The sequence below is a fragment of the Natrix helvetica genome, assembly GCF_964273705.1.
Source record: "Natrix helvetica genome assembly, chromosome: 1".
NCBI lineage: Eukaryota > Metazoa > Chordata > Lepidosauria > Squamata > Natricidae > Natrix > Natrix helvetica.
In genome coordinates, this window is record NC_138548.1 from 10,894,619 (window position 1) to 10,919,656 (window position 25,038).

The 25,038-nt window shown below is 46.5% G+C and overlaps 1 protein-coding gene across 6 annotated transcripts in view; it reads right to left on the minus strand.

The window, feature by feature from the left end:
- Positions 1-25,038, minus strand: part of SBNO2 (strawberry notch homolog 2) — a 146,234-nt gene that overhangs the window by 35,483 nt on the left and 85,713 nt on the right. For 5 of the 6 annotated variants that reach the window (XM_081958072.1, XM_081958071.1, XM_081958074.1 and 2 more), the window contains 11 exons: positions 23,478-23,645; positions 18,090-18,194; positions 16,600-16,696; positions 10,983-11,143; positions 10,716-10,849; positions 9,184-9,274; positions 7,743-7,886; positions 6,084-6,201; positions 4,691-4,796; positions 3,860-4,013; positions 409-585 (listed from right to left, as the gene is read on the minus strand). In XM_081958072.1, the coding sequence (XP_081814198.1) occupies positions 409-585; positions 3,860-4,013; positions 4,691-4,796; positions 6,084-6,201; positions 7,743-7,886; positions 9,184-9,274; positions 10,716-10,849; positions 10,983-11,143; positions 16,600-16,696; positions 18,090-18,194; positions 23,478-23,645 (1,455 nt within the window). The remainder of the gene's footprint in view (positions 1-408; positions 586-3,859; positions 4,014-4,690; positions 4,797-6,083; positions 6,202-7,742; positions 7,887-9,183; positions 9,275-10,715; positions 10,850-10,982; positions 11,144-16,599; positions 16,697-18,089; positions 18,195-23,477; positions 23,646-25,038) is intronic. The other variant, XM_081958075.1, reaches the window with a different exon arrangement.

The following is a 25,038-nucleotide window of genomic DNA, read 5'->3' on the forward strand; positions in this document are numbered from 1 at the left end:
ACAGGGAAGAAGAGAAGGTGGAAGAGAAAGAAGAGAAAGAAAAGGAGGAGAAGGAAGAGGAGGAGGGGGAGGAAGGGAAAGGAGAATGAGAAGAAAAAGGAGGAGGAAGAGAGATGGTGAAGGAGGAGGAGGAGGAGGAGGAGGGAAGGAGGAAGGGAAAGAGAAGGGGAAAGAGAAGGGAGAGGAGGAGGAAGTGGGAAGGAAAAGGACAGGGAGCAGGAAAAGGAGGAGGGAGAGGAGGAGGGAGGGAGGGAAGGAGGGAAAGAAAAGGAGGAGGAAGAGGAGGAAGAGGAAGAGGAGGAGGAAAAGGAGAATATTTGAATGAAAGAAAAACCTTCTCGCTCACATTCATGAAGAATGAGAGGCAGAACGAAGGGAAAGGACAGGCTTTACCTTCTCCGTCCTCACCTTGCCCTTGCTCAGCTCCTCCTTGGCCAGCTCCACCAGGCGCCGGACTTTGGCAGCAATGCAGAGGTACTTGAAGAAGCGCTGGTGAGCCCCCCAGAACTGACCCCACAGAGACTTCCGGGACTCCAGGCCAATGAGGTCCGCAGCCTTTTGGAAAACCACCAGGGCTTCTGCCCACTGCAGACAAAAGGGGGGGGGGGGAGTGTTTTATTTAGTGTTTTATTTGTTCTACTTTATTTAATAGCATTTTCAAGATTTTATTTTAGTATGAGTTTATATTTATCCCTGGGAGAGGGGAGGGACTGGCCCAAAACCAGCCAATGAGCTTCCGTGCCTGAGGAGGGATTAGAACCTGGGCCCTCCCACTCCTAATCCATCTTTTTTGCCCTATATATCTGATTGGTTCTTGGGCTGAGAGGGAGGGGCCAGCCCAGAGGCAGCCAATGGGTTTGAGGGGGGCACAAGGAACTCAACTTTTCCTCTCCTTCCTCACTATACTGGCTAAGTAGGTGGGACTGGCCTAAAATCAGCCAATAAGCTTCTGTCTCTGAGGAGGGATTAGAATCTGGGTCTTCCCACTCCTAATCCGTTTTTTAAAAATATTTATTTCATTATTTTATTTATTTAGAAAAAAATATCTAGAATTCTTTTTTTTTGCCATACACACACACACACACACACACACACACACGCACACACACCTGATTGGCTCTTGGGCTGGGAAGGAGGGGCCAGCCCAGAGTCAGCCAATGAGTTTCCGTGGCTAAGGGGGAAGGGGCGGAGAAACTAGATTTTCCCTCTCCAAGTTCCTGGCAAAATGGGAGGGACTGGCCCAAAGTCAGCCAATGAGCTTCTGCATCTAATGGAGGAGTAGAGTCTGGATCTCCCTCTTCCTAGACCAGCCCCTTCCCCACTATGCTTCATTGGTTCTTGGGCTGAGAGGGAAGGTCTGGCCCAAAACTTTGAGGGCTCCTGGGGCTAAGCAGAGATTTGGGCCCAGATCCCCCTGCTCCTTCTCTAACCATTACACCACACTGTCCCAAAACCCTGATTAGGGACCCAAGAGATGCTGAGGGGGTCCATACCCTGGGCTCTCCTCAGTGGTGGGTTTCAAATTTTTTTAGAACCTATTCTGTAGGTGTGGCCTATTTTGTGGGCATGGCTTAGCGGTCATGTGACCGGGTGGGAGTGACCAACTTGTAAATGTGGTGAAACTCAATTAACAATGCTCTTGCTTAGGAACCAAAATTTTGGTCTCAATTGTGATCATAAGTTCTCTTCCTTTTTCTTTCTTTTTCTTTCTTCCTTCCTTCTTCCTTTCTTTCTTGTGTCTCTCTCTCCCTCTTTCTTTCCTTCCTTCCTTCCTTTCCTTCCTTCCTTTCTTGTGTCTCTCTCTCCCTCTTCCTTTCTTCCTTCCTTCTTCTTTCTTTCTTGTGTCTCTCTCCCCCTCTTCCTTTCTTCCTTCATTCCTTCTTGTGCCTCTTTCCCTCTTTCTTTCTTTCCTTCCTTTCTCTTCCTGTCTTCTTTCTTTCTTTCTTTCTTTCTTTCTTTCTTTCTTTCTTTCTTTCTTTCTTTCTTTCGTCTCTCTCCCCCACTTATTTCCTCCCTCCTCCCTTCCTTCCCTCCATCCTTCTTGTGTCTCTCTCTCCAACGTTCTTTCTTTCTCTTTCCTTCTTTTTCTTTCTCTCTTTCTCTTTCTATCTTTGTCTCTCTCTCTCTTTCTCTCTCTCTCCCTTCCTTCCTTTCTCTCTTACTCTTTCTTTCTCACTCTCCCCCCCCCCCACACACACACATACCCTCCAGTTGGCGAAAATTTCTGTTTTGCCAGCTGGAGGCTGGCAAAGAAGCCTCGTTTTGCCTGCCGCCCGTGTCACTTCACTTGCTGCAACTCGGACAATGGGGAGGTGGGAGTAGCGCTGTCTGGGTTTGAGGAACGGATGTTCCTTCTGCTTAGCTTACGCACATGAAAGACCCCCGCAGTTCCACATCCACAGCTGATCCCTTCTTGGTCAAAAGGGCGCCTTTTCGGTCCCAGCTGGGCGTCTGGAAGAGAGTGGCGGAAGTGGCTTCTCTCTCCTCCTCCTGCAGCCGAAGGAAAAGCCCCGGGGAGATGGGCTCCGCGCGCTGCAGCCCGGCAGAGCAGCGTGTGGAGCCCGTCTCCCCGGGGCTTTTCCTTCGGCTGGTAGGAGGAGGAGAGAGACGGACTCCGCGCGCTGCTCTGCAAGGCTGTCGCAGCCGATCCTCCGCTGACCCCTAAAGAAGAAGCGGTGGTGGATCCTCTTCTTTAGGGGTCAGTGGAAGATCGGCTGCGACAGCCTTGCAGAGCAGCCCATGGAGTCCGTCTCTCTCCTCCTCCTACCAGCCGAAGGAAAAGCCCCGGGGAGAAGGGCTCCACGCGCTGCTCTGCAAGGCTGTCGCAGCCGATCCTCCGCTGACCCCTAAAGAAGAGGATCCAAGCAGGGGTGGTGGTAGCTCCGAGCCTTCTCGCCTTCAGACAGAGCTGATTCTGCACCTTCTACGTTGTCCTGGGCATGCGCCCACCAGCTTGCCTGTCTTGTCTTACACAAGTTGGCCAGCTGAAGCCTCCCGCCTTTCCTGAGCAGCTGGCAGCTGCAAGAGGCGCGAAGGGGAGGCAGGTGGGGTTTGCAACCCGAAGGCTGGCATTTCGTCTCTGCAGCGTGAACCAGCTTGGGTGCGACCGGAGAAGCTTCCTCAGTGGAGCTCCTGAAAGGGACGCAGGCTGCCACCGCTCCACTGAAGACATTTCTGAGAAGAGAAACTTCTCCGGTCGCGCCCGAGCTTGTGGAGCACAGGCAAGCGCCGTCCCGTGAAAGGGGCGGGGCAGGAAACTTACTTCCGGGTTCATTGGCCAACCGGATCGCGCGATCCGGTGCGATCCGGCAGAAACCCACCACTGGCCTCTCCTCTTCCAAACCAGCTACAGCAGGGGTGTCCAAACTTGGGGATTTTAACTTTAAGATTTGTGGACTTCAGCTCCCAGAATTCCTCAGCATGGCTGGCTGGGGATTTCTGGGAGCTGAAGTCCACAAGTCTTAAAGTTAAAATCCCCAAGTTTGGACACCCCTGAGCTACAGTGTTGGCTCTACAACTTGTAACAGAATAACTGAGTTGGAAGGGACCTTGGAGGTCTTCTAGTCCAACCCCCTGCTTAAGCAAGAGACCCTGTACCTAGCAAAATAGAGGAGCTTAAAGGAACGCCAGTTCAATAGCGCTACAAAACCCATACTGCAAATATTACGAAGTCCATATTGCTTGGCCCTCAGGAGAAAAGAGGGAGGAAAATACCAGTAGCCCTACACAGCAAGGCTCTCCAACCTTGGCAACTTTAAGCCTGACGGACTTCAACTCCCAGAATTCCCCAGCCAGCTGACCATAGACTCTAGGTGGCTCAAGCAAGTGAGTCCAGCTACATCAAAGCATAAAAGCTTACCAGCTTCGCTGCCTTGTTGTACACGGCCTTATATGCCGCGTCCAGTGGGATTTCTTCTATCCGGAACGTGACTCCAGAAAAGCTGAGTTGTCGAGCGATGTACATCCCATTCACTTTCATATCCATGGCAACGATCTCCATAGCCCCAACACCTCTGTGGAGGAGGAGGAGGAGGAGGAGGAGGACAAGAGGTACAGGTGACCTTTAGAGCTGCGGATTTTCCATCAACACCACAAATTCATTCATTCATCCATTTATTCATTCATTCATTCGTATTTATAAGCCCTTCCCCCCCCCCAAAAAAAGAAAATAATCAAAACGCTACAAGCAGAGTTTTGAGATAGCGTGTGATGTCAATGTTTGTTAGAAAAATACATTGCTAGGCGTGTTGGAAAAACTCCCACGCCTCTCAAAGGCCAGACACACAAGTCAAACAGATGAAACGAAGATAAGTCTGCACAAACAACTGCAACACCTTTTGCAGCCTGATAAAATGTGGACGGAGACAGGTGAAGTTAGCTCAAAATAATATCCGTGTCCAGGTTGGGTCAGCTTTAGCCTTCAAATCTAAACAATTGTCAGAGGGAAAATGCAATGGGTTTATTTTTAATGCCCCCGAGGCATTGCCTACAAAGGTGGGCATTCGGACCAAACATCAAGAGGAACTGTTGGCCAGTGGAACAGGCTGCCTCGTGAACTGGGGACTTCTTCACTAGAAATAGAGGGGTGGAGGGGGACGTCATCTGCCAGAGGTGCTAAAGGAGATCCTGCACTGAACTACACGAGCCCCCTCCAATTCTGGGGTTCTGTGATAACCAGATGCAGCTTTACCTCTTTTCGATGGCATGGAGGAAGTCGTCAAAGGAGCGAAAGGGGGTGCCTTCTCCCCATATCCCCAGCCGACTCATGTAAATCATATTCTTTGGCTCAGAGGCACCTGCCGAAGAAGAAGACAGGCCGGTGGGTTGGATTGGAGAAGGAATTGTTAGATGCATTATTTCAGTGGATCAGTCCTTCTACCTTCTCTCGTGCTAGCTGAGGAATTCTGGGAGTTGGAGTCCACCAAAAGTTGCTGAGTTTGAGAAACTCCTCTCCTCTCGTCTGTGTCTGCTACCTGCCTGTCTTACCTACGGAACCTACCTATCTCTATCATCTATCTACCTATCTATATCTATCTACCTATAGATCTATATCTATCTACCTATCTATATCTCATCTATCCTATCTATTCTATTCTATTCTATCTGTCTATCTGTCTATCTATTAATCACTCTATCATCTATCTACCTATCTGTATATACCATCTATCCTATTCTCTCTCTCTCTCTTTCTCTCATCTATCTACCTATCCGTGTCTATCATTTAGTCTGTCTGTTTGTCTCTCTACCTACCTTTCTATCATCTATCTACCTATCTGTGTCTATAATCTAATCAGTCAGTCTGTCTGTCCGTCTGTCTACCTTTCTATCATCAACCTACCTATTTGTGTCTAACCTCTAGTCTGTCTGTCTGTCTGTCTGTCTGTCTCTCTCCCTACCTACCTTTCTATCATCTACCTACCTATCTATGTCTATAATCTTGTCTGTCTGTCTTATCTATCTATCTATCTATCTATCTATCTATCTATCTATCTATCTATCTATCATCTATCTATCTATCTATCTATCTATCTATCTATCTATCTATCTATCATCTATCTATCTATCTATCTATCTATCTATCTATCTATCTATCATCTATCTATCTATCATCTATCTATCATCTACCTACCTACCTACCTACCTACCTACCTACCTACCTACCTACCTACCTACCTAACTCTCTCCTAACTTCAGGTCCATTTTCCTTTCTCCCATCCTTCCCTTTGCCTCTCTGCCATTTTTAAAACCACACCCCTCCCACATGGCCCGGAATAGAGAAATGTGTCACAGTTTCTGGGAAGCCTAAAGACCACATCCTTTGTTCCCCAGAAACGGATGTTCAGAGCTAGCCTGGCTACACACACTTGGGAAAAAAGGGTGTGTTAAACAAGAAGCTCGTGTGCAAAATGCTGGATGAGGCTAGCCTTCTCTAGCTGGGTTCATGCTGAATGGAGCTTCGACATCCAGAAACAGTCTACCCTCTAGCGTCAATGTGTCTTGATTTTATAGCTGCCCAGAGAGGATGCTCTAGCTATAGGGCTACCCTCCCTTTAAATGGGCTCAGCGCGATGTGCATGGCTCACCTGTGGCACTGGCGTAGACGACCCTCGCCTGAGGCAGGTTTTTCTGCAGGTCCAATACTGCTTTGCCCATCTTGGTAGAGCTGGCATTTTTGGCTTTGTGGCATTCGTCGAACACAATCTGAGAGCGGAAGTCTCGTTAAGGAGAGACCATTAAAAAAGGGCGGAGGGGTACTGGCAGATGGTGGGGGGGGGGTACGACAAATGGAAGCAGTTCTGAAGGCAAGGGAGGTGTTCTAACCAAGGCTTCCCCAAAAAGCACGGAGCAGTGTCCTGGTCCCGACAAAACCCCTTTTGTTAAACGAATATGAATTCCTCTCATTCACATCCAGCAAAGGCCTGGCAAATAGTCTTTCAAAGGAATACTTATGACCACAGACCTTATCTAGCTTGGAAAGCTGCCACGTAAATATTTTCCCAAATGAGGTGCTGTGCAAGGAAAGACTGGGCACAGAGGCTCTGAGATTCACGGACAGATCTTCACGCTCCTGAAATGAACGGATTGTTTCCTGCAAAAGCCCCCTCCCCTTTCGCTCCTCTTTTATGTCCTATGGGAGGGGCCATTCGCCATCCATCCACCTGTGGCTTTACTCCCAAGTCGACCCTGATTTCTGAGCTGTTCTTTTCTTCTGGCAGCTCTGCGCACGCACGCACTGGGAACAGGCTCCAGCTGTTCCTCTGCCTCACTGATGTCTGACTCTGAAGGCAGCTGATAACTGGCATACGGCTCTGGCCACCTCTCTGCCTCTGACACAGAGCCCTCTTCAGAGCCTTCCCCAGACTCCAGCACTGGCCCATGTTCCTCCCCAACCTCCTCACTGTCACAACAGGAGGGGAGAGTAAATCACGACTATGGGCAAGGCTGTCTGCAGGCACGGTCAAAAAAGTCAAGATGGCAGCCAGCCACAAGAGTACAAATGAAGATCTACCTGGAATCGCCCAAGTTGAGTGGGGGAGGGAGAAAACTATCCCCCGTTTCAGGGCTATAAGAAAAATTAAAGCAGTCGATAAATCCAACACTTATCATCTGTAAGCCACCAAAAGGAGGTTCAAAGTACAGGTAGTCCTTGACTTACGACCACAATTGAGCCCCAAGTTACTGCTGCTAAGCGAGATGGTTCCAAAACGGGTTTCTGCCACATTTTACGACCTTTCTGGCCACAGTTCTTAATTGAATCACCGCCGCTGTTAAGTGAGCAACCCGGTTGTTAAACCAATCTGGCTTCCCCACTGGCTTTCCTTGTCAGACGGCCGCAAACCATCTGGGAATCTGCGGCCCTGCAACCGTCGTAAGAAGGGGCCAGTTGCTAAGCGTCTGGATTTTGATTATGTGACCACGTGGATGCCGCAACGGTTGTAAGTGTGAAAAATGGTCATCGGTCGCCATTTTTCAGGGCTGTTGTAACTTCGAACGGTCACTAAACGAAATGGTTGTAAGTCAAGGACCACCTGCCGTCTGTGTATTAACAAAAGCCCCTAAAGCAGGGGTGTCCAAACTTGGGAACTTTAAGACTTGTGGACTTCAACTCCCAGAATTCCCCAGCCAGCATGGCTGGCTGGGGAATTCTGGGAGTTGAAGTCCACAAGTCTTAAAGTTCCCAAGTTTGGACACCCCTGCCCTAAAGCCTACAGAGACTTGCTAGTTTATTTCTGTCAGGATACAACACCGTCAAAATCGTCCTTGCACCAATCCAGAATCTGGTTCAACCGCGTCCTGTGCTGGCCGCCCGCTTGGCTTTCGCCAATCAAGGCGGAATAAGTGGCGAATAAAATCCCCTCCGAGGTAGCCGTGTCACCGTATTTAATCTGCAGCAGGGAAAGGTGTTTTTTTTTAAATGCAAATAAATAAATAAATAAATAAAGATGAGAGGTTTTCACATGCTTCAAGGCTAAAGTTTTGGGCCACAGAAAGGCATCCCAGGTATATGAACAGAGGTCATTTGGGGGGGGAGGGGGGGGAATCACGGATGACATATTTCAGTGTTTCCTCAACTTTGGCAAATGTAAGGCAGGCGGGACTTCCAGCTCCCAGAATTCCCCAGTGAGGCAAACGTGGACGTATTTAATGCAGGGCCATTGAGTGCGAGTGAGGGAGTGAGTGAATGTGGGAAGGAAGGAAGGAAGGAAAGAGGGGGAGGGAGGGAAGGAGAAAAGGCAGGAGGGAGGGAGGGAGGGAAGGAAAGAGGAGGGGGAGGGAGGGAGGGAAGGAGGGAGAAGGAGGAAGAAATGGAAGGAGGGAAGGAGGGAAGAAAGGAGAGAGGGAGGGAAGGAGGAAGAAAAGAAAGGAGGGATGGAAGGAAGGAGGAGGGGGAGGGGGGGAGGGAGGGAAGAAGAGGGAGGAAGAAATGGAAGGAGGGAGGGAGGGAAGGAAGGAGGGGGAGGGAGGGAGAAAAAAAAGGAGGGAGGGAGGGAAGGAAGGAAGGAGAGAGAGGGAGGAAGAAAAGAAAGGAGGGATAGAAGGAAGGAAGGAGAGAGAAGGAGGGAGGAAGAAAAAAAGGAGGGATGGAAGGAAGGAGGGGGAGGGAGGAAGAAATGGGGGGAAGGAAGGAAGGAAGGAGGAGGGGAGGGGAGGAAGGAGGGGGAGGGAGGGAGGGAGAAAAGAAAGGAGGGAGGGAGGGAAGGAAGGAAGGAGGGAGAGGGAGGAAGAAATGGAAGGAGAGAGGGAAGGAAGGAAGGAGGGGGAGGGAAGGAAGGAGGGGGAGGGAGGAAGAAATGGAAGGAGGGAAGGAAGGAGGAGGGGAGGAAGGAGGGGGGGAGGGAGAAAAGAAAGGAGGGAGGGAGGGAAGGAGAATTTTTCTCTCTTTCTCTCAATAACTATGCAATGCCATCCAATCTATGATATTCTCAAAGGCTTAGAACAGAACCAAATAAAGCATCCAAACTCAAGAGAGCCCGTGGTTACTGGTACCTCAATTTCTGTAAATGAAACCATCTCTTTATCATAAACAAACGTAACAGGAATAAATATGGGCAAATGCAGAATCCCCCGGGCTGAGTGCTCAGTGCTTCCAGTCAGCTTTCCCCGTGGGGGTGGGGGTGGGGGGGCTGGAGGGAACAGAAAGGAAGCCAAAGGAGAGGAATTAAAAAAAAAACCAACCCGTACCTTGTTTAAAGCATGGACAGGGAGGTTGGGGGCATCGATGTCCTTCAGGTCCCTCTCAGCATCGTATTTCAGATCATTTGAGACGCTGAACCTGGAAAGGGGGGTCGGGGGGGTGGATGAGCGGTAGAACCAAAGAGAACAGGGGGAGAGGTTGATAAAGGAAGCCGCTTGACTGGCCTCTCAAATACCATATTTACAGCCAGTCCTTGACTTACAACTGAGCCCAAATGACAATGACAAACTACTTCTGAAAAACCTTGCCAAGAAAATGCCAAGAGTATTGGACGCAACGGAATGTAAAAGAGAGGGAGAGAGGAGGGAGGGAGGGAGGGAGGGGGAGGGAAGGAGAGGGAGAGAGAGGGAGTGGGGGGAGGGAGAGGAGAGACGAGAGAGAGAGAGAGAGAGAGAGAGAGAGAGAGAGAGAGAGAGAGAGAGAGAAAGAGAGGAGACAGAGGGAGGGAGAGAGGGATGGAGAGAGGAGAGAGGGAGGGAAGGAGAGGGAAAGGAGAGAGAGGAGAGAGAGAGAGGAGAGAGGGAGGGAGGGAGAGAGGGAGGGAGAGAGGAGAGAGAGGGGGGAGAGGGAGAGAGGAGGGGGAGAGGAAGAGGGGGGGAAAGAGGAGAAATAGACAGAGAGGAGAGGAGAGAGAGAGGGAAAGAGAGAGGGAGGGAGAAAGGAGAGAGTGGGAAGGAAGGAGAGGGAAAGGAGAGAGAGGAGAGATGGAGAGGGAGGGAGAGAGGAGAAAGGGAGAGTGGAGAGAGAGGAGGGAAGGAGAGGGAAAGGGGGGAGGAGAGAAAGAGAGGAGAGGGAGATAGGGGGAGAGGGAGGGAGAGAGGAGAAAGAGGGGGAATGAAGGAGAGTGAAAGGAGAGAGGAGAGAGAGACAAAGAGAGGAGAGACAGAGGAGAGAGAGGGGGAGGGGGGAGAGAAGAGAGAGAGACAGAGGAGAGAGAGGGAGAGGGGAGGAGAGGGAAGGAGAGAGGGAGGGAGGGGAGGGAAAGGAGAGAGAAATGAGAGAGAGAGAAAGAGAGGAGAGAGAGGGAGGGAGAAAGGAGAGAGCGGGAAGGAAGGAGAGGGAAAGGAGAGAGAGGAGAGGGGGGGATGGAGAGGGGAGAGGGAGGGAGAGAGGAGAGAGGGAGATTGGAGAGAGAGGAGGGAAGAAGGGGGAAAGGAGGGAGGAGAGAAAGAGAGGAGAGGGAGGGAGAGAGGGGAGGGAGGGAGAGAGGGAGGGGGGAGAGGGGAGACGGGGGAGAGAGGAGAGGGAGGGAGAGAGGGAGGGAGGGAGAGAGGGAGGGAGGGGGAGACGGGGAGAGAGGAGAGGGAGAGAGGAGGGAGGGAGAGGGAAAGCAGAGAGAGAAAGAGAGGAGAGAGTGAGCTCCTAGTAGAGAATGCCTTCTCAAATTCCCTTTCTTGAACTAAGTTGGGGGGGGGGGGGGATTCGCCTTGAGAACCCCATAAACCGGGAAAGGGATAAAGGGATTTCAATGCAATTCCTGAGAGCTTCCGAACAGAACGCGGGGGAGGCCATCACTCACCACAGAGCCTTCTTCCTTCCCTTCAGATAATTTTCATAGATGATCCCTGCAACGGTCCGGCCTTTCCCTACGCCCGCCCCGTCTCCTATCAGGAATCCAGCTCTCTGCCCGTTGGGAAGCAAGTTTTCGTGTTCCTAGAAACCCAGCAGAAAGGAATCAAACGGGGGGAGAATCCAGCACTGCAGGAGCAACTTCCAGCCGCTCCGAAACCTAGGACCCATCTTAGCCGTGTTTCATCAGAACCGCCCAAACCCGTGTCGGGCGTACCTGGCAGGCGTAAATGATGGCTTCCAGCTGCAGTGCAGAGAGCAACCCGTTTTCGGCAATCGATTCGGGGAGAGAGAGGACGTAGGTGATATCTGGAGGAGGGACGCTGGAAAGCGTGCTGGTTTCCACCACTCGGTCAGGGTGCTGCTTCCCAATTCTCGCTGCGAGACGAAGCCAAAAGACAAGCGTCAAAACCCTTAGAAACTACTTTTCCAGCTTCTCTGCAGAAACTTTTAAATTCTCTGCGAGGATCAAACGGCCTGTTAGACCCAACAAGCCAACAATTCAATGAAAACCCTATTTAAGGGGGGAGGGATTAGGACTTCCTTTATTTATTTATCAGCACAAATACAACACACACACACACATATATTATATATATATGCGTGTGTGTTGTATTTGTGCTGATAAATAAATAAAGGGAGACTAGTATAGATCTATTTCAAGCTATTTAGTTCTCATCAGCTAGCCATACCCGTACTGGGATTTGAACCTGGGCTGTGTTACATATTAGGCAGATTTGTTAGCCACTAAGCCACAGGCTCTCCTCATCATCATCTGAGCCAGGGAAATAGGTATGTATGTATGTATTTGGGCATACCAGGCCATCAGTGGTTTCTCCATAACTGCTAACCAGCGCATGCGCGCGAAACCCCACCACCTGGTTCATTTTGGGCCTAGCAGGCCTCCCTGAAGCCTCCTGGGACTAAAAACCGCAATCCCCTCTCTCCCCACATGCGCGCGCGACCCCCCCGCACCCTCCACACAGGCGCATATATCTCCCGCACGTGCCTTTCCCCCCCCCTGCGCATAAGCAGCAGAGACCCAAAACCAAGCTCGCCGGTGGGAGGCACGCACGCGTGGTGGAGCTGAGCTTGAGAGACAGCTTGCGTGCCCACACAGATGGCTCCGTGTGCCACCTGTGGCAGCCATGCCATAGGTTCGCCATCGCGGTGCTAGGGTATTAACTGCCTCTTTAATAGCCTCTTCAGTCATGCCCAGAAGACAAACAATGATCTAAGACAGGAGGAGGCAGGAGTTTTGGCGAAAATGGGACGCACTGGGCAGGGTTTTGGGAGGCCAAAAATGGCCATATTTGGTATGTAAGACGCACTGACATTTCCTGCTATACAATACAATACAATAGCAGAGTTGGAAGGGACCTTGGAGGTCTTCTAGTCCAACCCCCTGCCTAGGTAGGAAACCCTATACCGTTTCAGACAAATGGCTATCCAACATCTTCTTAAAGACTTCCAGTGTTGGAGCATTCACAACTTCCGGAGGCAACTTCTGTTCCACTGATTAATTGTTCTAACTGTCAGGAAATTTCTCCTCAGTTCTAAGTTGCTTCTCTCCTTGATTAGTTTCCACCCATTGCTTCTTGTCCTGCCCTCAGGTGCCTTGGAGAATAGTTTGACTCCCTCTTCTTTGTGGCAACCCCTGAGATATTGGAAGACTGCTATCCTGTCTCCCCTAGTCCTTCTTTCTATTAAAAGAAGGTGGGATGAAACTGACAAATGGAACATACAGCTAGAAGGATTTAAATTATTTAAAAGAAATAGACCAAATAAAAGAGGAGGTGGAGTTGCACTATATATAAGAAATAACTATGTCTCTACAGAAATAGAGCACAACAATAATGAGAACTATCTTGAATGCATTTGGGTCAATATTAAAGGTTGTGGGGGAAATGACATTGCCATAGGTCTATACTACAGGCCACCCAACCAAGCAGAGGAAGAAGATGAACTTTTTGCTAGTCAGCTAACTAAGGTATGTAGGAAGCACACCACAATAGTAATGGGAGATTTTAACTACCCTGACATCAACTGGGAAACAAACTCTGCACCAAGTGGAAGATCCAACAGGTTCCTAACAAACCTAGCAGACAACTTTGTTTTCCAAAAAGTAGAGAAGGAAACAAGGGGATCAGCCATACTGGACTTAATTCTCACTAACAGAGAGGAAATGATAGAAGGTGTTGAAGTCATAGGAACCCTGGGGGCAAGTGACCATGCAATATTGGAATTCAACATTATCCAAACACAAGTAGTAGAACAAAGTCAAACTAGAGTCTTGGACTTTAAGAAAGCTAATTTCAATAAACTTAGAGAGAGCTTGGGAAAAATTCCATGGATGAGAATCCTCGAGGGGAAAACAACTCAAGAAGCTTGGGAAATTTTGAAAAATGAGATTAGAAAAGCCCAGTCTAACACAATACCAATGAAGAAGAAAAACAACAGCTCCCAAAAGAAACCAGCATGGCTGCATAAACAACTATCTGACAAACTGAAAGACAAAAAAAGTAAGTATAAAAAGTGGAAGGAGGGGGACATAACTAAGGCAGAATATCAGCAAATAGCCCGAGCCTGTAAAGATGAAGTGAGGAAAGCTAAGGCTCACAATGAAGAAAGGCTTGCCACAAAAGTAAAAATTAACAAAAAAAGCTTCTTCCAACATGTTAAAAACAAGAAAAAAATTAAGGAAACAATTGGTCCATTGCTAGGAGAAAGTGGCAAGAAGGTGACAAGCAACAGGGAGAAAGCAGAACTATTTAACTCATGTTTTGCATCTGTCTTTACACAAAGGGATAAAACAGTCCAACCTATCAAAAGCAGCACCACAAAATTAGGAACACAAATTGAAATAGGGAAGAAAATGGTAAGTGAGCACCTGTCTACCCTAGATGAGTTCAAATCACCAGGACCGGATGGATTACACCCCAGAGTTCTGAAGGAACTAGCAGACGAGATCTCAGAACCACTGAATTATATCTTTCAGAGATCCTGGAACACCGGGGAACTACCAGAGGACTGGAAAAGAGCTGATGTGGTTCCCATCTTCAAAAAAGGGAAAAAATTAGATCCAGGAAACTACAGACCTATCAGCCTAACCTCAATACCAGGAAAGATTCTGGAAAAAATAATCAAGCAACGAATTTGCGAACACCTAGAAGCAAACAAAGTAATAGCCAAAAGCCAACATGGATTTGTCAAAAACAGATCATGCCAGACTAATCTTATTGCATTCTTTGATAATGTGACAAAATTAGTGGACCAGAGGAATGCCGTTGATATAGTTTACTTGGACTTCAGTAAGGCTTTTGATAAGGTAGACCATAACCTACTACTAGATAAAGTAGAAGAATGTGGGTTAGACAGCATCACCACCAGATGGATTGGTAACTGGCTGACCAACCGCACTCAACGTGTAGTTCTCAATGGAACTGCATCTACATGGAGGGAAGTATGCAGTGGAGTACCCCAAGGCTCTGTTTTAGGCCCAGTACTCTTCAACATCTTCATCAATGATTTGGATGAGGGAATAAATGGGGAACTCATCAAATTTGCAGATGATACCAAGCTGGCAGGAATAGCCAACACTCCAGAAGATAGGCTTAAGATACAGAAGGATCTTGACAAACTTGAACATTGGGCACTATCTAATAAAATGAAATTCAATGGTGAAAAGAGTAAGGTTCTACATTTAGGCAACAAAAACGGAATGCACAGGTACAGTATAGGTGATACCTTACTCAGTAGTAGTAACTGTGAAAGGGATCTTGGAGTCCTAGTGGACAACCATTTAAATATGAGCCAGCAGTGTGCAGCAGCTGCCAAAAAAGCCAACACAGTTCTAGGCTGCATCAACAGAGGGATAGAATCAAGATCACGTGAAGTGTTAATACCACTTTATAATGCCTTGGTAAGGCCACACTTGGAATACTGCATTCAGTTCTGGTCGCCACGATGTAAAAAAGATGTGGAGACTCTAGAAAGAGTGCAGAGAAGAGCAACAAAGATGATTAGGGGACTGGAGACTAAAACATATGAAGAACGGTTGCAGGAACTGGGTATGTTTAGCTTAAGAGAAAGAAGGACTAGGGGAGACATGATAGCATTATTCCAATATCTCAGAGGTTGCCACAAAGAAGAGGGAGTCAAACTATTCTCCAAAGCACCTGAGGGTAGAACAAGAAGCAATGGGTGGAAACTAATCAAGGAGAGAAGCAACTTAGAACTGAGGAGAAATTTCCTGACAGTGAGAACAATTAATCAGTGGAACAGCTTGCCTCCAGAAGTTGTGAATGCCCCAACACTGGAAGTCTTTAAGAAGATGTTGGATAGCTATTTGTCTGAAACGGTATAGGGTTTCCTGCCTAGGCAGGGGGTTGGACTAGAAGACCTCCAAGGTCCCTTCCAACTCTACTATTGTATTGTATTGTATTGTATTGTATTGTATTGTAAACTAGACATACCCAGTTCCTGCAACCGTTCCTCATATGTTTTAGTCTCCAGTCCCCTAATCCTCTTTGTTGCTCTTCTCTGCACTCTTTCTAGAGTCTCCACATCTTTTCTACATCGTGGCGACCAGAACTGAATGCAGTATTCCAAGTGTGGCCTTACCAAGGCCTTATAAAGTGGTATTAACACTTCACATGATCTTGATTCTATCCCTCTGTTGATGCAGCCTAGAACTGTGTTGGCTTTTTTGGCAGCTGCTGCACACGGCTGGCTCCTATTTAAATGGTTGTCCACTAGGACTCCAAGATCCCTTTCACAGTTACTACTGTTGAGCAAGGTACCACCTATACTGTACCTGTGCATTCCGTTTTTGTTGCCTAAATGTAGAACCTTACTCTTTTCACCATTGAATTTCATTTTATTAGATAGTGCCCAATGTTCAAGTTTGTCAAGATCCTTCTGTATCTTAAGCCTATCTTCTGGAGTGTTAGCTATTCCTGCCAGCTTGGTGTCATCTGCAAATTTGATGAGTTCCCCATTTATTCCCTCATCCAAATCATTGATGAAGATGTTGAAGAGTACTGGGCCTAAAACAGAGCCTTGGGGTACTCCGCTGCATACTTCCCTCCATGTAGATGCAGTTCCATTGAGGACTATACGTTGAGTGCGGTTGGTCAGCCAGTTACGAGTCCATCTGGTGGTGATGCTGTCCAACCCACATTCTTCTACTTTAACTAGCAATAGGTTATGGTCTACCTTATCAAATGCCTTACTGAAGTTTAAATATATGATGTCCACAGTATTTCGCTGGTCTACTAATGTAGTCACTATGTTTTTATTGTCCCTTGTTATGCTACTATCATGTTGAAACCAAGGAAGCACTTATGGTTATCCTGTTTACAGATATGCTAAGAGGGAAATGGTGATTTGGTTGTAAGGAGTTCTGGGGGATTTCCTACTCACACAACCTGCCCCACCCGCTACCACCCACACAGTTTAGGCTTCAAATATTTGCAGAGTCAGGAAGTTGAACAACGCAACATTACCCCTGCCTTCCATTGGTTGCTTAGAAAAGGGTTTCTCAAACTGGGCCACTTTAAGACACATGGACTTCATGGCTGGCTGTGGGATTCTGGGAGTTGAAGTCCATATGTCTTAAAGTGGCCAAGGTTAGGAAACCCTAGAAAGATTAAATTTCCCACTTCCTAAAATTGTCACAGCTTTGCCGCTTGAGGATTCTGGGAAGTGAAGTCTAATAGAACTGGGAGCGCCAAGCTGGGGAAGACAGGGCTACCCACATAAGAAAATGCCTGGGAGCACATCTGCTAATTCTGAAGCAGAAACAGCATGGCCAGTTGGTTTGATCCACTCACATTTGGAAGGGATATAATCGGCATACGTCTCCGTGTGACCCAGTTCCTCTGTTTCGTCATCGTCGCCCTCCTCTTCCTCTTCTACCTGAGTTTGGGACTGAAATGGAATGAAAAAACCAGAAATGTCAAGACAGGCGAGTAGCAAAATTGGCAACAGAGCAAACCTGGGGTCCACAAGTGATGCTTCAAAAATCAGAGGTGAAGATACAGGCGGGCTAGCATTTGGAAGGAGATTGAGAGGGGGTGGAGTCAAACGGGAAATTAGCTTAGAGTCTCTACATAGTCACAAGAGGACAGAGTCCAACTTCCCTTGATTGCCGTTGAATCTCACCCAGTTTTACCCAGGTGCGAACTGTGAGTCCAAGAAGATTCCTATATGTGGACTTGAGCAATAAAACAATAAATTGAAACCTTCGCAGGTGGACCTAATTGTTCATACCTGACATTATTTATATTAGATTCTCTACAAAACATTCATGTTGTCTCGGCAGCTGTTAGTCTTAAAACATATGTTCATGGGCTTTCAATAAAATATAGGAAGTGGGATAGGCTGCACGGGATGCGGTTATTATTCTCTGAATGGTATAACCCAAAGCATCAGGAAACCTATTGTTGAAAAGTCTTGACTTCTGTTAAATACGATTTCTCATAACAAAATCAGGAAGTGAGTGAAAATGTGGGCTGGATCAAACCTCCGGATCAAGAAGGAAATATCATGCTTGTTCTATTATTATTATTATTATTATTATTATTATTATTATTATTATTATTATTATTATTATTATTATTATTATTATTATACTTTATTCATTAAACATGAAACTCTTGTCAACTGAACATTCAAAAATGCATCACAAATACCAGTGACTGGTGCTAATGGTTGATGCAAAGTTGGGTGGGCATGACGCATCCGGCCCGCGGGCTGCCAGTTTGACACCCCTGCCATAGATGAATAAAAATGCCAACTACAACCACTCTGGATGTGGCTGACTGTGCATTCAGCCATAATACAGGCAGTCCTCGACTTACGATCATAACTGAGCCCAACATTTTTGTTGCTAAGCAAGAGACTAGTTAAGTTTTACCATGCCACGGTTGTTACGTGAATCACTGCAGTTATTCAGTCACACGGTGGTTAAGTGAATCTGACTTCCCCGTTGACTTTGCTTGTCAGAAGATTGTAAAAGGGGGAAATCACATGACACTGGTTTTTTTGCTCGTTTTGGGAGGGGCCCACCCCCCCTAGGAGCACTCTGCAAGCCTCCTAAAGGCTATTCATGCCTTTTTTTGGAGGGGGGGGAGGGAAATGGACCCATTTTTGCAAAAAAACAGGCTGTTTTCCGGAGGTTTGCAGAGCGCAAAAACATTTTTTTTTTTTAAAAATTGCCTCTTCAAAACCTTGGTGCGTCTTGTACTCTGAAAAAATACGGTAAACAAATGATTGTAAGTCGAGGACTACCTGTGATAACGACCTGGCCTGTCTTCATTACCTTTATTACCTGAATGTTTGAAAGACGAGGGATGTCCTGAGGGGCAGTGATGTGGTTTTCTATTCCCTGTAAACCTTCTAGACTTTCCAAATCGGGAGGCAAGACCTGAACGGAAAAAAGAAATACGGAAATGACTGTGTTTTCCCGGAAAGAAGACAGGGGTCATATTTTCTTTTGACCCCTGAAATAAGCGCTTGGCCTTACTCTCGGGGAGCTGTTATTATTTTTGAGGTGCAGGAGGCTTCTTAACCTTGGCCTGCGGCCCGCGGCTCAGCTGATCCAGAGAGGGCCAGAGGTTCTGTCTCTGTTTCTGGCACGCTCTGGCCAGCCCTAGCGTCCGCTGGACCTGGCGCTCTTTTTGCGGCTGCCACTAAGAGAAGGGGCACTGTAGCTAGGGCTTGCAGGAGTGGCCCCCACAAGGCCATTCTGCAGGGATGGTAGGTGCATGCAGGGCCCATGGGGCATGTTCCCCCTCCTTCCCCTCCCCAACCGGAAATGGCGGGGACTGGCTGCGCATGCGTTTAAATATTTTAGGGGAGGGCTTATTTTAGCGCATGCGCTCAAAAGCCCTGTTAGGGATGTAACCCTAGGCTTGGCTTGGCAATGTATATAAGCTGTGATTACTTTACTGTTACTTTAAATGCTTAAGAGATGTAATTGGCGTGTTACCTCAAGCAGCTATAAGAGGGAGCTAGAATGGCTGTTAGTTCTCTCTCTGTTTTGTTAGATGCTGATCGTGGATACTGTTTGATACTGCTCGTGAGTTACTGAGTCTTGCTACTGTTAGCCACTTTGTGTGCTACACTGAATATTGATAACTGACTGACTGAACTGTGTATGACTTGGACTGTTAACCGGACTCTGAATACTTCTATATTTCTACATAGTAAACTACTATATTTTTATACTATTCAGTGTCCCTGTATGCTGGTTTGTGGGTGTTATTCCATATCACTCTCATTACGCTTCTCTGCATACTCGCTCTCCCAACGGGGAGCCTAATTATTTAACAAGCCCGATTTGGCTTATTATCCAGGAAAGTCTTATTTTTCAGGGAAACAGGGTAGAACCATGTTAAAGAGCAAATCCCAGCCAACCTCATTGGGGCGCAGAAGCTAATCTTGTGAATCAGCGGGTGGGAAGGTACCAGAGGCCTTTAGGGTTGAAGTCTAGATTGAAAAATGGGGGTTTCTTACACGCCTTTGCTGTTGTTGTTTTTCTCACTGCCACTTTTGTGATTGTTTAGGTCAGTTGGATATTGGGAGGTGCTACAGCTGTTGTGAGGGCAGAAAGGGACATATGCACCCCATAGAATTTTTAGGCAGTGGTTAAAAAAAAAAAAAGCTCCCAAGAGTTCCCAGGAGTCCTAGGAGCATCCCAGCAAAAGGCTGAATGAACTACTGATTCAACAAAATAGAAAAGATATGCTTCTTCTTGTTATTGTTGTTGTTTCGCTGGAAAGTTGTAGAATTGCTCCTGAGGGTGAGATGGGCAGCGTATCAATTTGATAAATAAATAAATGCACACCAACAGATTGTGGTTGATACTCTGATCAATTGTTGATTGCCCTGAGCAGAAGGAAGTATAGGTTGGTTGCTGATTCCAGAGGAGAATATTATCTATCTATCTATCTATCTATCTATCTATCTATCTATCTATCTACCTACCTACCTACCTACCTACCTACTGTACATTATCAATCATCTACATCTGTCTGTCTGTCTGTCTGTCTCTACCTACCTACCTACCTACCTACCTACCTACCTACCTACCTACTGTACATTATCAATCATCTACGTCTGTCTGTCTGTCTGTCTGTCCGTCTCTATCATCTATCTATCTATCTATCTATCTATCTATCTATCTATCTATCTATCTATCTACCTACCTACCTACCTACCTACCTACCTACCTACCAACCAACCTACCATCCCTCCCTCCATCTATCACCTTCTCTCTCCCATCCATCAATCCATCCATCCTATTGCACTATTCAAAGCCACTCTGGGTACCATATAAATTCATTCATTTGTTCTTGTTCCTCTATTCATCCGTTTGTTCAATTTCTGCAGTCGTAATCCTGACAAGGGGAAGGCCCACCAAGCCCCCCTCCATCAGCCAGGTGGGCACTATTGTAGGAGGATTTGCTTTCTTGTACTCTGTCCAGTCAGGATTAACACCCAGGCGACAAATGTCAACAGCAGCCTTGGGATAAAGTACCATTGCCTTTTCCCACAACCTTTTCCTCTCCGGCAACTTGACCAAAGAAAAGAATATCAAGAAAGTTAACCTCTCCCGACTTATCAACAGAGGGAGTTGCTGCCCCGAATCTGCTCTTTCCTTTCCTCTTCCCTCCGCCTCCATTCTTCTTCTTGCATTGCATGTTAAGTTGCCCAATGCATGAGACTCTGAAACACCCTCCCTTCTGGGGTTTTGTTCATATTTATTGTTCAAATTGGTTCAGTGGGTTGTTTTACGAGCGTTTTAAATGTTTGTTTTACGGTACCTTTATGGAAGTGTTACCAAAAAATGATTGAAATATATTGATGATTTAGTGCTAAACCCAAAACTGCTAATATCTATTCAAATGTTGATGTTTTTCTATTTTTCTCTGTAAAAGTTGTGAGATTTGGGGGGACTGCTTTCCCCCGCACGATGTAGCTGTCAAAATTTTCTATACCCTTTTTAACCCTTTTTCCTTGAAAACATTTGTAAAAACCAATAAAACTTGTTAATAATAATAAAAATGTTTGATTTACTGCGTGCAGCCTAGAGCTACAAGGGGAGGATATGTAAATTAGATAAATAAATTGCAATCCATCTTACTTTTACGTATCTTGGATTTTTTTTTTATTATTATTTTGGCACCAGAAGAGATTTGAAGATTTTCTAATTCAGTTGCTCACTTTATTGTTCTCTATTCATGCCACTTAGAATAGAAAATAATAGCATAGAATGGAATGGAATGGAATAACAGAGTTGGAAGGGACCCTGGAGGTCTTCTAGTCCAACCCCCTGCCGAGGCAGGAAACCCTACACCACATCAGACAAATGGTTGTCCAACATCTTCTTAAAAACTTCCAGTGTTGGAGCAATCGCAACTTCTGGAGGCAAAGTTGTTCCACTGATTGATTGTTCTAACTGTCAGGAAATCTCTCTTCAGTTCTAAGTTGCTTCTCTCCTTCATTAATTTCCACATTTATAACACATGTTAGTGTGCAATTGGGGAAAAACAGTGCAATAAACAAAAGCAGCACTTTTTTTGTGATGTTGAACTAAATGTAGTCCTGGGCTTACCACTTTTCATTTAGTGACTGTTCAAAGTTCCAAGGGCACCGAAAAAAAGTGACTTATGACCATTTTCACACTTGTGACTGTTACAGCTTCCCTTTGGTTAGGTGATCAAAATCCAGCTATGTGGCAACTGACTCGTATTTACGACGATTGCAGTGTCCTGGGGTCACGTGATTCCTCTTTTGCGACCTTCTGACAAGCAAAGTCAATGGGGAAGCCCGATTCACTTCCCCACCGTGTTTCTAACTTCAACAACTGCAGGGATTTACTTAACAACTTCAGCAAGGAAGGTCGTAAAATGGGGCAAAAATTACAACTGTGTCACTTAGCAATTCAACTTTTGGGCTCTATTGCGTTATGTGGGGAACAGGGATGCTGCAACGGTTGTTAACGAACTAATCAAGGAGAGAAGCAACCTAGAACTGAGGAGAAACTTCCTGACAGTTAGAACAATTAATCAGTGGAACAGAAGTTGCCTCCAGAAGTTGTGAATGCTCCAACACTGGAAGTCTTTAAGAAGAGGTTGGATAGCCATTTGTCTGAAACGGTATAAGGTTTCCTGCTTAGGCAGGGGGTTGGACTAGAAGACCTCCAAGGTCCCTTCCAACTCTGCTATTGTATTGTATTGTATTGTATTGTATTGTATTGTATTGTATTGTTAAGTGTGAAAAATGATCATAAACCACTTTTTTCGGTCCCATTGTTAACTCTGAAAAGTCAGTAAATAAATGGTTGTAAGTTGAGGACTATCTATATCTAAGAGGAAACTCGTGCATGTAACCACAAATACAAGAAAAAGGATCCGGCAACTAAATTCATCCATCAGTGCTTTGAGTAATCAAAACCACACAGTACTTTTTAAGTTTGAAGCAACACTGCCAGAAAAACAACCCAAAAAACAAACCAACACAGCCCGACAATTGCTAGAATTTTAAAAAAAGCCTTTTTCAAAAGTTCTTCTTCAACTTTTATAGCCAGATGCTGATTATCTATAAAAGCACAAAAAATGCATTCCTGAACCCGGACTGAAATCTGGATAAACCCTAAAAGCACAAATATGCTGTAATTATTTCCCTTTTTTTCACACAAAAAAAACCCACCCTTTTTACAAACTCTCTTCCATTACTGGAAGTCTGAGTCACAATTACCAGCAGGAAGTTGGACGGCAAAGTGGGGGAAGTTTTGCGTATTTTCAAGGCTGACGAATGACAAACTACAGGTAATCCAGCTGTTGTTGTTTACTTTGCCTAGCAGCCGTTCAATCGGTTGGCTAATCACCCCACAGCCCCACATGGACAGATTCCCCTTCCCCAAATGAAAAGATCACTGTGGCGGCAATCTTAGGATCGACTTTTGAATAAAAGGCAGTTGTTTTCTCATCAAACAGGGCAATATTTTAAGCATTTATGCAAAGAAAATGTATCTGATTTCACAAATGGTTGTAAGCAGGAGTGAAGCACGCAATTAGAATTAGAATAACAGAGCTGGAAGGGACCTTGGAGGTCTTCTAGTCCAACCCCCTGCTTAGGCAGGAAACCCTACACCACTTCAGACAAATGGCTATCCAACATCTTCTTAAAAATCTCCAGTGTTGGAGCTTCGGGAGGCAACTTCTGTTCCACTGTTTAATTGTTCTAACTGTCAGGAAGTATCTCCTCAGTTCTAAGTTGCTTCTCTCCTTGATTAGTTTCCACCCATTGCTTCTTCTTCTACCCTCAGGTGCCTTGGAGAATAGCTTGACTCCCTCTTCTTTGTGGCAGCCCCTGAGATATTGGAAGACTGCTATCATGTCTCCCCTAGACCTTGTTTTCATCAGACTAGACATACCCAATTCCAGCAACCATTCTTTATGTTTTAGCCTCCAGTCCCCTAATCATCTTTGTTGCTCTTCTCTGCACTCTTTCTAGAGTACCCACATCGACAAGAGAAAGACAGGGAGAAAGAGAGACAGAGACAGAGAGAGGGAGGGAGGGAGGGGGAGAGACAAGAAAGAAAAAGAAAAAGAAAGAAAGAGAGAGATCAGAGGCTGGCCTCCATATGGTTGAAGAGAAAGAAAAAGAGAGAGAGGGAGGGAGAGAAAGATCAGGGGCTGACCTCCATATGGTTCTGCTGTGGCACATTGACGTTGACGTCCCATATCGTTGGCACCTGGGTGAGGCTGTCAGCAGGCAGGAATTCCTGAGCATCGGCAATATCCGAGAGAGAGTCAGCGGGAGAGGAGAAGAGGGAATTGTTGGAGAGTTCATTGAGGTATGCAGAATCCTGGAGGGTTAGTAGGGGGGGAAAAAAAACGGCATTACCTTTCAGTCATTACAGCAGCATGAGGATTACCCATATCCCCAGAACATTCCTGAAGTCGCAGGGTCTCCAACCTTGGCAACTTTATGACTTGTGGACCTCAACTCCCAGAAGTTGAAGTCCACAAGTCGTAAAGTTGCCAAGGTTGGAGACCCCCGATTTATAGGATCTAGAAACCAGACGTAGTTTGATATTTTTCAATTATGTTACACAGCCCTGCTTACACTCTTGCTGGCCACAGTTGTAGTTGTACTCCCTATCGTCTTAAATGCACCAGGCTGATATTGCTATTGGTTTTTTATTTTATTTGTAGTGATTTATTTATTTGAATACACTAGACCAGACAAGACTAGAATAGAATAACAGAGTTTGAAGGGACCTTAGAGGTCTTCTAGTCCAACCCCCTGCTTAGGTAGGAAACACTACACCACTTCAGACAAATGGTTATCCAACATCTTCTTAAAGACTTCCAGTGTTGGGGCATTCACAACTTCTGGAGGCAACTTCTGTTCCACTGATTAATTGTTCTAACTGTCAGGAAATTTCTCCTCAGTTCTAAGTTGCTTCTCTCCTTGATTAGTTTCCACCCATTGCTTCTTGTTCTACCCTCAGGTGCCTTGGAAAATAGTTTGACTCCCTCTTCTTTGTGGCAACCCCTGAGATATTGGAACACTGCTATCATGTCTCCCCTAGTCCTTCTTTCTCTTAAGCTAGACATACCCAGTTCCTGCATATTAAGCCAGTGAACTCTAATGGATTGGGAGCATGGAACAAATCATCAACCACATTTAATTATTCACATTTCCTGGATGAAAGCAAAGGCATTGCCTACAACAGGGGTGTCCAACCTTGGCAACTTTAAGACTTGTGGACTTCAACTCCCGGAATTAACATAGCTGGCTGGCTGGGGAATTCTGGGAATTGAAGTTCACAAGTTGCCAAGGTTGTGTACCTCTGCTCTACAGTCTATCTGGGAGTTGAATATGCCCATGCGCCCACACACAAAACACGCCCCAGCCTCTACATGGGGCTTCCCTTGAAATGCACCCGGAGGCTACAGTTGGTCCAGAACGCAGCCGCGCGGGTAATTATGGGGAGTACTAGGTACTCCCATGTGACACCGTTCCTGCGCGAGCTGCACTGGCTTCCTGTGGTCTATCGGGTGCGTTTCAAGGTTTTGATAACAATCTTTAAAGCGCTCCATGGCTCAGGACCTAGTTACTTGCGGGATCGTATTCTGCCCCATACATCCCTGCGACCAATCCGCTCGCACAGAGAGGGCCTCCTCCAGGTGCCGTCCACTAGACAGTGTCGGGGGCGGCGCCTAGGAGTAGAGCCTTCTCTGTGGCGGGCCCAG